The sequence below is a fragment of the Leptinotarsa decemlineata genome, unplaced genomic scaffold (assembly GCF_025532065.1).
Source record: "Leptinotarsa decemlineata unplaced genomic scaffold, Ldec_3_MD MMD2_tig00026282_RagTag_RagTag, whole genome shotgun sequence".
NCBI lineage: Eukaryota > Metazoa > Arthropoda > Insecta > Coleoptera > Chrysomelidae > Leptinotarsa > Leptinotarsa decemlineata.
This window is the reverse complement of record NW_027412668.1, coordinates 14,421,317-14,437,500: the sequence shown is the minus strand read 5'-3', so window position 1 is coordinate 14,437,500 and position 16,184 is coordinate 14,421,317. Positions and strand designations below refer to the sequence as shown.

Sequence of the window (16,184 nt, the reverse complement as noted above, 5' to 3'; positions counted from 1 at the left end):
ACGTTTCGCTGACAGGAGTGGCTAGCTTCTTCAGAGGTTCATAAATTCTGAGTTTATCCCCGATAACAGGGTATTACGACTGCGTAAAGTGTAATGTAAATTCCAAAAATCGATGTTTTTTGAACCCGAATAGAAATTGTAATACTGATAACGGTACTACTTATTCAAATATTTCATAGGTTAATAATATCCAATTTCATCTATACTACAATAGGTCACACATTTACTTTTCACCAAGTAGACAGGAAACTTCCATTGAAGGAACTTCATTCTGCTTTCGCTAACGAGTACGAGTAGTTCGAATTTGTTGCATATTGTCTGTTTCGGATTTACCTCAACATCCAAAAAAAAGCATTAGTTTTTAACTATTTTTCGGAATATATCAAACTGATTCTCTATACGTACAAGTTTTCCACATTTTTTATGTGTTATTCTATCCAATAAATGATTTATTTAGCACTAGATAAAATTATAAATATTGAACAGAATTGATTCTTGGTCCTTGTAGAATATCCCAAACTGAATCTCTACGTATAAGTTTTCCACATTTTTTATGTGTTGTTTTATCTAATGAACGACTCACTAGAAAAAATTATAAATATTGGACAGAATTGATTATTGGTCCTTGTAGATAACTTGTATTTTGAACTCAATTGATTGACTTGATGTTTATTTTTCATTTCGAAGAAAACATATTATCAGAATCTATTATATTTATAGATTCATTAACGTACTGCTATCATTTATCTATTGTGAAGGTCACAGAGGAAAACAAGTCGTGAACGTTCTGTACTATTGGAAATTTCAAATCTCCAGAATTTAGATTTCTCATTTGCATAATTTTTGACACGCGTACCGTGCTTTGTAAGCACGGTACTCAGGTTTGTGTTATCTCTCAACTTTATCTCATGATGAGCTCAATGTTCATGGCTGAAAAGGATGGAATCATCTTGTTATTCTCATTTTTTCGAAAGTGTGTACATTCTGATAATTTGGGTCGAATTATTGCTAGATATTCAAGCAATTTGGAGTCTGTCAGCCTTATGAAAATGTATAATTTCTGTTTTTCACAACAAAGATAAAACTGAAAACCGAATACTGAACAAAGCGTTAGCTTTGAATTACACAAACGTATTTTTTCTTTTGTGTAATTCAATTTTTATATGAAAGTAATTGTTTTGAGAGGGCTTTCTCGTTCAGTTCGTTTCCCAAAGTAACTTCTTTGTATACATCTTTGTATAGAGTTTGTTTTGAAATTAATTGTTTTCTTGCTCTCTTTGAGAAACTTCTACATTTTTTGTATGGAGATGAAGAAGTAGAAATCCAAAACCTTTCATCCTCACAAATGTATCTCTCATAAAAATACTACCCTTCCAATTTAAACAACATTTCAATAGCTAGGATTAAATCAAATAAGTGAATGAATGTCATGACGTACTATCATCGATAACATGAGTAAATTTAACTCATTCATGATATAAAGTAGTAATTCAATGAAGGAATTGAGTTATTCATCTAATAATGTTAACCAGATTGGTGCTAAAGAAAAATTCACCAATACGGCTGCAGAGAAATGACGCTCGAATGGTTTGAATCTTACCTTTCAGAAAGGAACCAAATGGTAAGAACAACAGGACTTTCAGAGGAAAAAAAAGGATATTTGGTATGGTGTTTCTCAGGGATCAGTTTCAGGACCCATCTCATTGTCAATGACATTGAAAATTTGAGCATTTCTGGAAATTTCACTCTTTTCACTGATGACACGACGATATTATGGAACAACAAAAACTAAAATGATTTACACAATGCAATATCTACTGATATAAAAAAATCAAGAAGTGTTGTGATGCTAATTTGCTATTCTTCAATATCACTAAAACAAACACTTTATCATAAAGATGTGCTCTTGATGACCTATCATTTGGTGATAACTTAGTGACTAAGAACGAGACTCAATCTAAATTTTTAGGTATTCACATTGACAATGAGCTCAAATTTATTAAACATATCAAATAACTTAAATTTGTTCTGGATGTTATGCAGTGAGAGTAACTTCAATAAATTTTGGAATCAAAACTGTCAGAACGGTGTATTACGCCCTCGTTGATTCCACCTACGTTATGGAATACCGTTTTGGGGAGTATGCAATTCATCAGCATTCTGTCTGTATTAGTATTAGTATTGGAGAAACAGGCTATCAGGTATATGTGTAAGATTAAACTTCGTGATTCATGCAGACACAAATTCGTTGAGCAAAATATTTTAACAGTGAGTGCTTTATTCATTTTGGAATCGATTTGCCTCATTTTACAAAAATATGTCCCTATTTGAGGCTTCATGTAATTCTTATAGCACCCGTTTCACCGCGTTGAAATTGCCAATTCCTTTGACAAATTTGGCCAGGAATTCTATTTATTACAATCGACGTTGAACTATAGTGTATGTTCTAACTTTACTTTTTTGTAGGTGTTTTTATATTCAAATTTTATATTTCTATACTCATATCAATACTTAGTTTTCACAAGCTTTGTACACAAGATTTATTCTTAATGACAATAAAGTATATTATTATTATCAAAGAGGCGATAAGGCAAGTGTCTAATTGCGAAATATCAGATGACCGCCATTGAGGATGACAGTGTTGCTGTAAGTAAAATTTTACTTTTTTCGTATACTATATTGTGTAGTAATCCTGTGAATTATATCTGATTCAATTTAAAAACGAATGTTTGAAGTACAAACTGAAGAGAAAAAATTGTTTTCGTATAATTTGTATAATTTTTGTAAAATTTTTCCGTCATATTTGTTTATGCGTCGTGTTTATGTGAAAGTAGTTGTTCCGGGAGGGCTATTTCTTCCAGTTCATGTCTGAAAGTCACTTCTTTGCATGAATTACACTTCCTTGTATAGAGTTTTTTAATTGTTTTCTTCCTCTCTTTGGAAGATTCCCACATTTTTTTTTATAATTCTCCGAGAACAAAAACCTTTCTTGAAAATATGCCCCATTCAATTCAAGGCGAGAGCCTTGTGCTAAGTACACTGGGTGCTCATGTTTAATCGACATTAAATAATTCTCGTTTGAATCAGTCTTGTTCACAGGGGCATTATTTACTGGTAAAAAATTGAAAATAACGGGGATATAAAGGAAAAAAGAAAAAACTGTCGAGTTAATTTTTTGTTTCTGCTTTTGTTATTTTGGGCATGTTTAGAAATATTTCAGAGAAGACAATGAGGAGATATGTTTTTTGGGTGATATGTAATGCAAGAAATATCAGGACCATTAAAAAAAAAGAAGGTGAACCAGTGAACAAGATATCTGAATTTGAATATAATATTTCTTGGTTTTTCAGTATATTCAAATCTGAAGTGGAAATTCGATAACATTTTCTGATATTTGTTTGAAGGTGATTGACAATGTTTCGTGAAGAATTTCACTAGTTCGGACTTCTATTGTCTACTATATAAAATGATTTGAAATCCCTGAAACAAGTAAAAAAGAATAATCAAAAAAGAATAGTTGAAAATAACAATTATATTAAGCAACAATAAACCTGAAATGAAATGATAGTGAAATAACCTACAAGTAAAAATATAATAATTGAATAAATAAAAATTAAAGGAATGAAAAAAGAAAATAATAAAAAATAAAAAAGTGTAGAGATTCCAAGTCACGTTAGTTCACGACGTTTCGATTGTTGGTATCTACAATCGTCTTCGGGTGATGACTGGACTGATTCCTCCGAGAGATGACTATTTTATAGGTCGTTGAAATACTTTCACTTTCTCTACTTTCCATTTTCCGCTTCACTGATTCCGTGAGAGATGACCGTTTTGGCGGGAGTTGGTCGTTTTTCGTTTGATGATGGGTTTCCATATGTTTCGTATATCTACGCTGGCCTGGCTGAATACGTTGTTGGACAACATGTATGCGGCTTCCTTAAATTTTCTCCTGAACCAATGTTCCTCTCTGTGCAAGATCTCAGCTTGGGACCACTCGATGTTGTGTTGATGGGTCCAACATGGTCTGCTATTCCTGATTTGCTGGTTTCTCCTCGCTGTGTGTGCTTCTTGTGCTCGGCAATGCGAACATTCAATGGCCTCTTAGTTTCACCAATATAGGATTTTCCGCACTCACAGGGTATCCGGTAAATGCAATTCTTGGAATCGCAGTCCGCGTTTGGGGGCCTGGTTTTCGTGAGGCTGCTACGGATAGTGCACGGCTGCACTGGGGGCCTGGTTTTCGGAGGCTGCTACGGATAGTGCACGGCTGCACGAAAACCAGGCCCCCAAACGCGGACTGCGATTCCAAGAATTGCATTTACCGGATACCCTGTGAGTGCGGAAAATCCTATATTGGTGAAACTAAGAGGCCATTGAATGTTCGCATTGCCGAGCACAAGAAGCACACACAGCGAGGAGAAACCAGCAAATCAGGAATAGCAGACCATGTTTGGACCCATCAACACAACATCGAGTGGTCCCAAGCTGAGATCTTACACAGAGAGGAACATTGGTTCAGAAGAAAATTCAAGGAAGCCGCATTTATGTTGTCCAACAACGTATTCAGCCAGGCCAGCGTAGATATACGAAACATATGGAAACCCATCATCAAACGAAAAATGACCAACTCCCGCCAAAACGGTCATCTCTCACGGAATCAGTGAAGCGGAAAATGGAAAGTAGAGAAAGTGAAAGTATTTCAACGACCTATAAAATAGTCATCTCTCGGAGGAATCAGTCCAGTCATCACCCGAAGACGATTGTAGATACCAACAATCGAAACGTCGTGAACTAACGTGACTTGGAATCTCTACACTTTTTTATTTTTTATTATTTTCTTTTTTCATTCCTTTAATTTTTATTTATTCAATTATTATATTTTTACTTGTAGGTTATTTCACTATCATTTCATTTCAGGTTTATTGATGCTTAATATAATTGTTATTTTCAACTATTCTTTTTTGATTATTCTTTTTTACTTGTTTCAGGGATTTCAAATCATTTTATATAGTAGACAATGGAAGTCCGAACTAGTGAAATTCATTTTCTGATATTGTTGAAAACAATGAAAACATTACTAAACATGAAATCGACCATTTTTTCCGATAATACTTCTGAACATGAAACTTTCATTTCATTTTAGTAGTCTTGAAACTCTTATATCCTACTAGTTTTCAATGGTTAATTTCATTAAAAAGTGGTCACATGGTATGGTTACTCCAATAATTGCATAACTGTACTAATTTCTCTTTTTTTCTTTTTTCTTCGGTAACTTCATATTGTATACTGGTTTTATGTTGATGAATGGTTAAAATATACTCACTTCACCGACTTCTTCTTGGGTTTTTTTGGCAACCCTGTAGACTTCATCATTATCAGCTATATCACATTTGTATCCATAGGCTTTTCCACCTATTCCTTTGACTAAACCTATTGTTTCTTCTACCCCTGAAAAAAAAGTTTAAAGTGAAAACTCAGTTCTGATTTGGCCTGAAGTATGAACAGATAGAGCAAAGATTTCAATTTCATATTTTCTTTTTCGAAGGAGAACCATTCAGAGTAGGATGTATTTGGTTCAGATATAAAAATAGAAGGTGTAGATGATGATAAAATGGACTGACTTATTGATTATTACTGGAATTTGAATCTGGACCTTGCAGTAAATCTCATGGCGATGGCAACTCGGTTTTTATTCTTCCGTAATCTAGTTGTGCAAGTCAACTCACTGCAGATGGAGACAAAATTGCACGAGAAGAGTACCGTGAATTTTACCAGGTCTTCAGTAGATTTCCTGTATTAGCTTTCGAGTTACTATTTCACTATTTGTGCCAGATATTTTTTTTACAATCGAAACTTGTTTGAGAGGAAAATTATAGATAGAATGTTGTTATTTTTATGAAATACAACGAAGAGGAGTATGATGTAGAATACCAATGTCATTCAAATAAAAAAAAATATTGGTATAAACATTGATGATGTAATAGCGCCTAATTACAGTTTAGAGACAATAATATATTATCACACCACAGAAGATAAATGAAAATTACAATCATCACAAGTAACACTGATTCAATAATTTGGAATAAGTTAGATTAAGCTTTATAGGATTGTAATTTAAAGAGTTCATGAGTTCATTTGTAGAATGAATAAAAGAATTGTGACTTATTAATTGTTTGACTTCAAATATAAATGATCCTGCATTTTAAATTGTTTTGATGAATTCAAATGACAACTCATCATGGAACTGGTGTCATTCTCAGATGATTTATATAGGGTATATGTTACTATAACATATATGAAATACCCATAACACTAATATTTCGTTCACTCAAAAACTCTTTCTGAATATAGGATTCTTCCCAACGAATCTGTAATGCAATTAGACTGTGGAATTTTGCAAATCAACACACCACAGTTGAAGAAGAAATTGCACGACAGGAGCGCCGTTCAGTGTTGTCAGGTCTACAGTGAATCTCCTGTTTTGGCTTTCGGATTACTGTTACACTATTTGAGAGTTTAAACCTTTACTGATGACTCAATTTACTTTCTATGACGATTATTTACTTCAAATAGTAGAGATGAACATGTTTGTAGTATGTATCTATTAAATGAAATCTCATAATATATTTTAATGTAATCCTCCTCGGATTTTATTAATGTTGTATTGTGCATAGTCTTCATCTAAGTGAGTATAATTATCGTGAATATGTGTGTGTGACTGTGCAGACTGTGTTATTGTGTCAATATGTATTAATTTGCTAATATATCCGTAGTTATTAAATTATTCCTACCCCCTCCACATACAGGGGAAACCCTCGTGGAGTTCAACCATATTTATTTCATTATATATCGAAATTTTGTATCATTCTTTGTATTGATATTCTGAAATAAATATTATTATTATTATTATTATTTTTTTTTTCACCGTAGTGTGCGCTGGTCAGGCCCTATCCCCCGAAGCCCCGATACATTCGGGAGGGCGCGCCAGCATAATCAACCAATGACCACTCCCCACACCGTGGGGTAAGTGATCATTGGGTCCGAGAATCATGTGCCCTGAGCAAACGCAGTGAGCCAAGAATGACAGCCTTCTGCATCTGTGCGGCTAAGATTTCTGCCTTAGTGCGGCAAGCCGGTATGATTTTGAGATTCGAGAGTAGAGAAGACATCATTCCACCAAGGACTCCAATAATCAGAACGACCATCTTGACAGAGTGATCTGGATAGAGTCTGCGGAGTTCGAAGAGAAAATCTCGATATTTTATCCGTTTTTCCTCCTCTTTTCTGACGATATTCGTCTCGCCAGGAGCTGAAAACTCCACGACAAATATCGTTTTGGTCTGGTGGTCGAGAAGGACTACATCAGGCTTATTAGCTTGTATGAGCCTGAGGGTGGGGAACGAATAGTTCCAATAAATTCGGCACTTCTCGTTCCCCACAACGGATTCAATATCCCCCGGAGCGTAGGGCAACACCGGTGTCTCGTCAATACCGTAAGAGTACTGTAGATGGTAATATAGCACTCTTAGGGCCGCGTTATGTCGATGGATATAGGCCGAGACCGCATATGCTGGACATGCTGATAGCAAGTGCATTAGGGTCTCGGGCGCCTCGCGGCAGGCCCTGCACCTTGTGTCAGGAACCTCTATACCCATCACGCGACTGCGGTTGACTAAGGTGTTGAAGACACCATCCTGGCAAGCCATGATGAACCCCTCAGTTTCCGACTTCAGCCCACTCGACCTGAGAAAAGCGAACGTCAGGCGCTTTGATAAGCCAAGGTCTTCAATGTTATTGAAGAAGACCCCATGCATCGGCTTATCCCTGTGTCTCCGCAGAAGTAAGGTGATCTCTGCGGCTTTTATCTGAGCTTTTTGCTGAATGGTTCGGGTTCAAGCTATTACAAATACTAACCGGGAAAAATATTTCATGTATTTGATAGTGAATGTTCATCGAAAAAAAGTTTTCCGCTTTCTACTTCTCCGTTATTACGCAAAAATGTGGGAAACTTCAGAAAAAATAAATAAAGTAATCAACTTCAATAAAAATTATTTACGCTGGTGTAGATCATGCACAGAAGTTTCTTTCAATGACAAACTGGAATTGAAAATCTAACTGAAACAACTACCTTCATCCAGCTTGCTAACTCAAACGCATGACGCTTTTATAGATATCAATAAGCATCCTAACATAAAATCATTACTACTAATAAAAGAAATTGTCCTCAAAATATGACATTGCTGGACTGTTTGATCTTTTGCAACGTTGTCGAAATATTGATTTTCTTGAAATGTCTTGAAAAGGTGTAGTCCGATCAAATTAGACAAAAAAATAAGAGTAAAGCTAGCTAAATTGCCCCTAAACTGAAAATCAGTAAGATTGATTGAAATATGATTAAAAATAAAATTAGGAAGTTCCCTATATTTCCCCTGTATGGGACCATATTCACGGTCAAAGGTCAAAAAAATTAGTTTTTCGCGATTTTCAGCAAAACGGTGAGTTTTACCATAAAAATATTCCGCACAAAAATTGTAGACTACAAAATTATCTACAAAAAATGTATCAATATTTTTTTTCCTAGAAGCCACCGTTTTTGAGATATAACAATTCAAAAAGTTATAAAACTTGTAATCGTCATAATATGCATGAGTACGCTACTATATACATCTCTGTAGTAGTAATATATCTTAAAATATTTTTTCATCGGTTATTGTATATGAATTATCTGCCATTTACAATTGTTTCGAAAAGGTAGATTTTGAAATTGACAACACAAATGCAACCTACATCATTGACGGAGGATAATACTACATCGCGTTGTGTGGAATACCGAAGAAACATTTCACGTTGTCTTAGATAAATACGTACAGTATGTACGTTGACATTTTGGATCCAGAGTTACTTTCGTATTTGATGACCATAATGATTACATGAAAAATACCAAAGCTGCAGAACAACGTCGTCGAACTTTAGCAACATCTACATCAATTGATATTTTATTTGATGAAAATATGACAGTTCCAACCAGTTAACAAAAATTTATTACAAATACACACAACAAGTCTCGGGTCATTACAATGTTGAAAGAAAAATTTACTGCTTAAAATATATTGGTAAAACAAGCTAATAATGATGCTGATGTATTGATAATTGAAACAGCAATAGAGCAATTCAATTCGACAAATACAACTATTGTTATTGGTAAAGATGTAGACTTACTCGTATTACTCACTGCTCGAACTCCAATGAAAAAAATGTTCTTTTTAAAACCAGGAAAAGCTCATTATCAATCGGAAATATATTCGTGAAAAAGTTCATATACTTTTTGTACTATACTTGTACTATTTTTACACGCAATAACTGGCTGTGATACGACATCTGCATTTTATAGGAGGGGTAAAATAACAGTTTTCAAAATGTTTGAGAAACAAAATATAGTTCAATGTGATGAAGTTTTTGAAAATAGTATTTCAACTCGACAAGAAATTATCACTAACGACATTCGCTTTCTTCTTTCTATATACGGAGCTCCTGAAAAACTACCTGCTAGGATAAATATAGATATGCAGGTTTCGTTAAAAATACCAAAAGTGAAAAACAAGTACAATTACCTTGTCTTCCTCCAACCTCAGTTGTTGTTCATCAACATCTTTTTTTATCAGCTAGACCCTACAGACTGGGGTTGGAAGTTGGTCAACAATTCATTGGAACCAGTCTAAACCAGTCACCTGCGCCGGAAAAACTGCTGAACACAATTTTTTTGCATCTGTCAAAAATGCGTGCAGTGCTAAATGTGGTTGCAAAGAAGCCGGACTGTTTTGTTCTCTGCACATTGTCAAGGCCCGTCGTGCTCTAATATTGAATCACCAATAGAGGAGGATCAGTTTGTTTTCAACGAGACGACATACGATACATCGCTATTTACACAGTTCACATGTATTCAGGATGAAGATGAAGAAGAACAAGAAGAACAAGAAGAAGAATTTTTAAAGTTACAACTCGGACGATTGAATTTCACTACCTTTTTTTAACTTAAATTGCTTTCATCGTTTCAATCTCTGCTAATATCTATTATTCTGCAATACTTTCAAATTAAACAGGATCACAACTGAACCGTGGAATAGACCTCCTGGGGAAACCATATTAAAAAAAACGCGCTGAGTACACTACCTCATAGGTGGCGTGGAAACGGGTGCATATTATGACGATTATAACTTTTACAACTTTTTGAATCGTTATATCTCAAAAACGGTGGCTCGTAGGAAAAAATTATTGATATATTTTTTGTAGATAATATTTTATGATCTATACTTTTTGTCTGGAGTATTTTCATGATAATACTTACCGTTTTGCTGAAAATCGCGAAAAAACTCATTTTTTGTCATTTGACCTTGAATAAAATTTTTCCCATACAGGAGAAAGATGAGGAACTTTCAAATTTTATTTTTCATCATATTTCAAACAATCTTACTGATTTTTAGCTTGGTGGCAATTTAGGTAGCTTCCAATGTATGAATTGACCGGACTAGTGGCTCTGAGATTTTGCACTTATGTTATTTGTTAACATGACGATAATTTCAATCGCGGAAGAACAAATAGGAATTATGAAAGAAAGCAAACAATTTCTCATGAGAACATAATAATTACGTGGTTATATTAATGTATTCTGTTAACGTAAACGAAACAACTAATTGACGATTATGGAATGGCAAAGTCCTTATTTAAATGAAATAACTTTCGTGAAGTAATTACAATGTTTGTTCGGATTAACTTTCTACAACTGGATGGTCATTTTGTCAAAAAACACTAATATAAATGAAGCCACTCATATTGTTTGGTGAAACTACAAAGTGAATAATTAGAGTAATGAGACATACAATTCATTGAACTAATCCAAAATACTTCTGTGAATGATACTAGATTACCACTAATAATTTAGGAGTACTAGTCTACTACACGAAAAAAAATCTCTTTTTTCGTTTGAATCTGGCTGCACGATATTAACCGTTTCCATAAAATTATTACTGAATAGTACATCTCATTCACATCACATCACTCGCAGTTGGGTTAATAAATTTATAAAAAATGGTCTTCAGCATGAAGAAATAATAAATGGGATAATTAACAAACCAACTATCCGAATCAACTATAGACCATATTTTCATAAAACAATCTAACAAATTAGAAAATAAAATTGAAATAGATTTCGTTATTTTCCAGACTGATATAAGTGACCATTTCGCACCTTTTGTTGACATATCACACAAAAATCTTTGAGGACACGAACGAAAAAACCTATAAAACAATTAACTACGATAAACTGAACAATCTACTACATAACGAGGAATGGAAGGATGTAACCGAAATTAACAATGTTCAAACATCTTGTGATAATTTTATTAGAAAATTTAATGAAAACATAAGCAGATGTACTGAAATAAAAGTTATTAAGAATGAAACAAGAAAGTCGAAACCCTGGATAACTACGGCATTGATAGTATCTATCCATAAAAGAGACAATATGAAAAAAATTAATAAAAAAATAACAATTTCGAACTTGAAGAAAACTATTGAAATATAGAAATAAAGTCAATGCATTGTTAGGGAAAACTAAAAACGACTTTAATGAAAATAAACTGAATGAAGCCAGTGAAAACTATAAAAAAATCGGAATATAATTAAGGATATAACAGGAAATAAAACCACCTCAAAAATTTCATGCACAGACTTTTCAAATGAAAATGGCGGTTCAGTTCATAATTACTCAGAAAAAGCAAATTAAAATGACACATAAAATAGAAAAAACAAAACTACCTACAAACGTTTCAAACGATATAAAAATTGATTCATCTATTTTTTTGCTGATCACGATTGATCATCATACTAGATGGAAGGATCATATTACCTATCTTGTCAAACGAATAAGAACATTATTGAAAATAAATTTCACAGTATAAGAGATATCTCATCTCGGAAAAACTTGATGTTGACGTACTCACTATGCTAATCAACTTCAAGATACTGTATAACTAATTAGGGTGGCATATTCACAACAAACTTAGAAAATTAAATCACCCAAAACACTTCTTTAAAAATCATACTCCGTGAAAATAAGCGATTTCCAACTCAACTTATATATAAAGAAAATAAATAAATCCGCAAATAAAACTAAAGAAACTTGGAAAATTATTAATAATGAATTAGGTATAAAAAAGAAAGATGGAAAAGAAAAAATCATTCTTCAGCAGAAGGATACCGTTATCTCTGACCCACACAAAGTTGCATTAACTTTTGCTGAGCATTTCGCTAATGCATCAGATTCCGCAATGTTAAATCATTTTGGTCAGAATATGTCTCTTCCCTGTACTAGAGTAGAAAATGTCACCATCAATTATCCATACCCATCTTACCCTATCACAGAATATGAAGTAGTGGATTGTCTTAATAGAATGAAAAATAAGACATCTTCAGGCTATGATGAATTATCGATTATAGTTATGAAAAATATTATTGACTTAATACTAAAACCATTTATATACCTAATGAATCAATCACTTATACAAGGGTTCTTTCCAGATGAATTTAAAAAAGCATTGGTAATTCCTCTGCACAAAAAAGGTGACCTAAAAGTAGTTGACAACTACAGGCAAATTTCTCTTCTCAGTTCTTTATCGAAATTGTTTGAAAAAATAGTGTCTACAAGAGTGATTTATCACTTAGAAAAGAATAAATTAGTAAGTACTTCTCAGCATGGTTTCGGGCAAAACAGGTCGATTGAAACAGCCTCGTGTCACTTGCTTAATTATATATATAAAGAGATTGACAGCAACAAATATGTCCTATCATTATTTTTCGACTTGTCAAAAGCCTTTGATACAGTGTGTATTGAAACTTTAATAGATAAATTGGCGCCTCTAGGACTTCCAGCCAGTATAATAAAGTGGATACAATCATATATGACAGATAGAACCATGATAGTGAGATGCAATAATTCAATTTCACACAGTCAGGCTGTGAAACTTGGGGTACCACAGGGTTCAGTTCTTGGGCCACTGCTGTTTCTTCTTTATGTAAATGATCTTCCACAATATTTAGAAAACGTTCATGTTACCATGTTTGCCGACGACACAACGATAACAATATCCGATCAGGATGCAGAACAGCTTGCAGTTAAACTGGAAATGGTTGTAAATCAATTTTCATCCTGGTGTCAGAGAAAAAAGTTAATTCTAAACACGTCCAAATCGGTAATAGTCAAATTTTTTCACCGAAAATTGTTACCCAACGAACTTTTTGTAATTGACGACATCCAACCCTCCATGGAAACTAAATTTTTAGGCACTCATTTAGATGAGAGTATAAATTGGAGTAGACACATTGAAAGTGTATGTTCAAAACTAAATAAAGCCTATTTCGCTATTAAACAAATGAAATCAACCTTGAATATAGCAGGCTTGCTAAGCATTTACTATGCTATGGCATATGCACATATTAATATGAATATATTGGAATGGGGTCGAGCAAGAGAATTCTTGAGAGTGTTTGTTTCCCAAAAGCGTTTAGTAAGATTGATTTTTAACTTGAATTATCAAGACAGTTGTCGATCTATCTTTAAAGAAAATAAAATTCTTACGGTGCCTGCTGTGTACATTTTTCGATGTATTATCTTTGCCAAACAGAATATAGATAGTTATTCGTGTAATTCTGAGAAACATGAATATAACACCAGACACGGCAACTTATTGAAAATTCCTAAACATAGAACGACATTCTATGAGAGGTCTCCGGATTACAATGCAATCATATATTACAATAAACTACCAGAATCACTCAAACGGACTGGAAGTAACATCATATTTCAAAAGAAAGTTAAAGACTTGCTATTAGAGAAATGCTACTATAGTTTCCAAGAATTTTTAGACGATAATTTCTGAAAAATAAAATATGAACTAGATCTGTATCATTTTATATATTTCAATTGTGTATGTGTTTATATGTATGTATAAATTTATTTCTTTTTTTTCTTTTTAGTGACGTCTTGTATAAATATTAACATTTTTAAATTTATACCTAGTATTAATTCTGATTATTGATTGACTTACCATATATACACTATGTATCGTGAATGGTGAATAAAATATTATTATTATTATTATACTGAACTATTCAGTCAGTCAGTCAGTCACATACCAATGCCTACTACGAGTTCATCTTAAGAGTGAATCATTTGAAAAAAAAAGTCTAACACTCGGCAGACACAAATTGGGATATGAATGTTGAAATCTTTGATGAATCTCTAACACAGAAATCATTTTCCTACTATGGACCAAAACTATATAACATATTGCCATTAAATATGAAACAAATTTCAAAAACCTATAGATTCAAAATAGAAATTCAAAAAATAGTTCTAGAAAACTTAACAAAATTTGCAATCTTTAACGCATAACATACACCTCACTCCACCTCTAGTATGTTTATTATTGTGTTTACTGAAAATTGTTGTAATTATAATTATAATAATTTTTTTATTCTATTATTTCTTTATTATTTCTGTATTTTTTTATTTTTTTTCTCCTTTTTTACTATTGTAATTGCTAAAATTTCTACTATTGTAATTGCTGAAATTTCTATGAGTATTATTTTAATTATTCTTTCTTATTTTTTCATTCTTTTTTATATTTTTCTATGTATTATTGCATTTTTGAAATTATTAGAGGATGGTCGGCAAAACAGGCACTAGTGCCTAGTTTAGCCCCCCTTTCTATAGCCCCCTTTCTATTTATTTAATTAATTTACATTTAAAATTTCAAGATTCATGTTTAATAATACATGCTTTCGTTCCAATTACTTGTTTACTTGTAAACTTGTAGCAACTATTGTATTATTGTATATTTGACATAATATTGAATATATAACGAGTCAGTATTGATGAGTATTAGTTTCAGATGTTAGTTTCCAATATGGAAACTTGAGGTCCATTGGCAGGTCAATAGTAATATATTGAAAAGTTGAATGCAATGATTCAATGGATATACCATATCAAATCTTTGGATTTGGTTTATATGGAAAACCTATCCACCAATCTGTCCAATGAATCTTCTGATCAAAGTTCATTAGTTCATTGATTTCTTCTCAGACAGCTTTGATTAGAATACCCTTGGTACTAGAAGTACTGGTATTGAGGTCATGAGGTTAAAGACTCCAACCACTATTTGGTGCTCAATGAACATTAGATCACACCGTTGATGGAACCCGAATCATCGATAATGTTTATTCCATTGAAGCCAAGAGTTTCGTGTAAAGGATGTATACGTGATCTGATGTTGCGACAATTGATGCTTCGTTTGATTCTGACTTCTGCTCTTATTGAAAACGATCTAACTCTTGAATTACCTGTTAATGTAATTAGTTTTTGATCAATATCTCTCTCAACTTGGAAGCAAAGGTACCAAAGCTACCGAATGTTTTCACGGCAATTAGGAAATATATTGATCTTTCAGGCAAATGTATTTCCCCAGTTTGATTTTTTCAGCATATAATGCAGCTCCACCAGCCGTCAATCAAAATGAGAGTGAGCCAAAGTATCAGTAGATGTAAAGTCATCAACTAATTTATAGTCCTTCACTAACAGACTTGGTAGTATCTTGTGACAGGTAAAGTATAGATGTTTCAATCCTCACAATAATGATTTATTGAATCCTTTACGATCCTAACGTACTCAGATTTGGGTCGGATACAGGAAAAAAGGATCTGAATACCGGATACCGAATACCGGAAATGTACTCGGTTACAAGTATTCGGATACTTTTACGGATATTTTAGAGTTAGTTAAAATAGTGTTTTAATGTATACAAGCAAAAATACTAGGGATGAATATCAGAAACAAAAAGTGATAAAAAAATTTAGGAAAAGAAACTCAAAAAACTGTTTATATTTATTTTGTAAACAGAGAACATTTCAGTAAAAAATACATATTTTCAGCTTTTACCACATTGTTCGCTAGATGTGACATTTATATCTATAATAGTACCTTTGAGTTTGAATTTGCTTTCGTCAGTACCAATACCTCAAACTGTTCATCACTTTTTTTAAATATTTTTTTAATATTTTTTTAATATTCAATACTTGTAAATTCGTTCTGTTGTCTTCCAGATATCTTAATAATTCCAGCTGAATTTTTG

General features: G+C 33.0%; 1 protein-coding gene across 2 annotated transcripts in view; it reads right to left on the bottom strand.

Moving 5' to 3' along the window:
- Nucleotides 1–16,184, bottom strand: part of LOC111517384 (estradiol 17-beta-dehydrogenase 11) — a 137,910-nt gene that overhangs the window by 23,932 nt on the left and 97,794 nt on the right. For both annotated transcript variants that reach the window (XM_023173530.2, XM_074179867.1), the window contains exon 3: nucleotides 5,324–5,448. In XM_023173530.2, coding sequence (XP_023029298.1) covers nucleotides 5,324–5,448 — 125 coding nt within the window. The remainder of the gene's footprint in view (nucleotides 1–5,323; nucleotides 5,449–16,184) is intronic.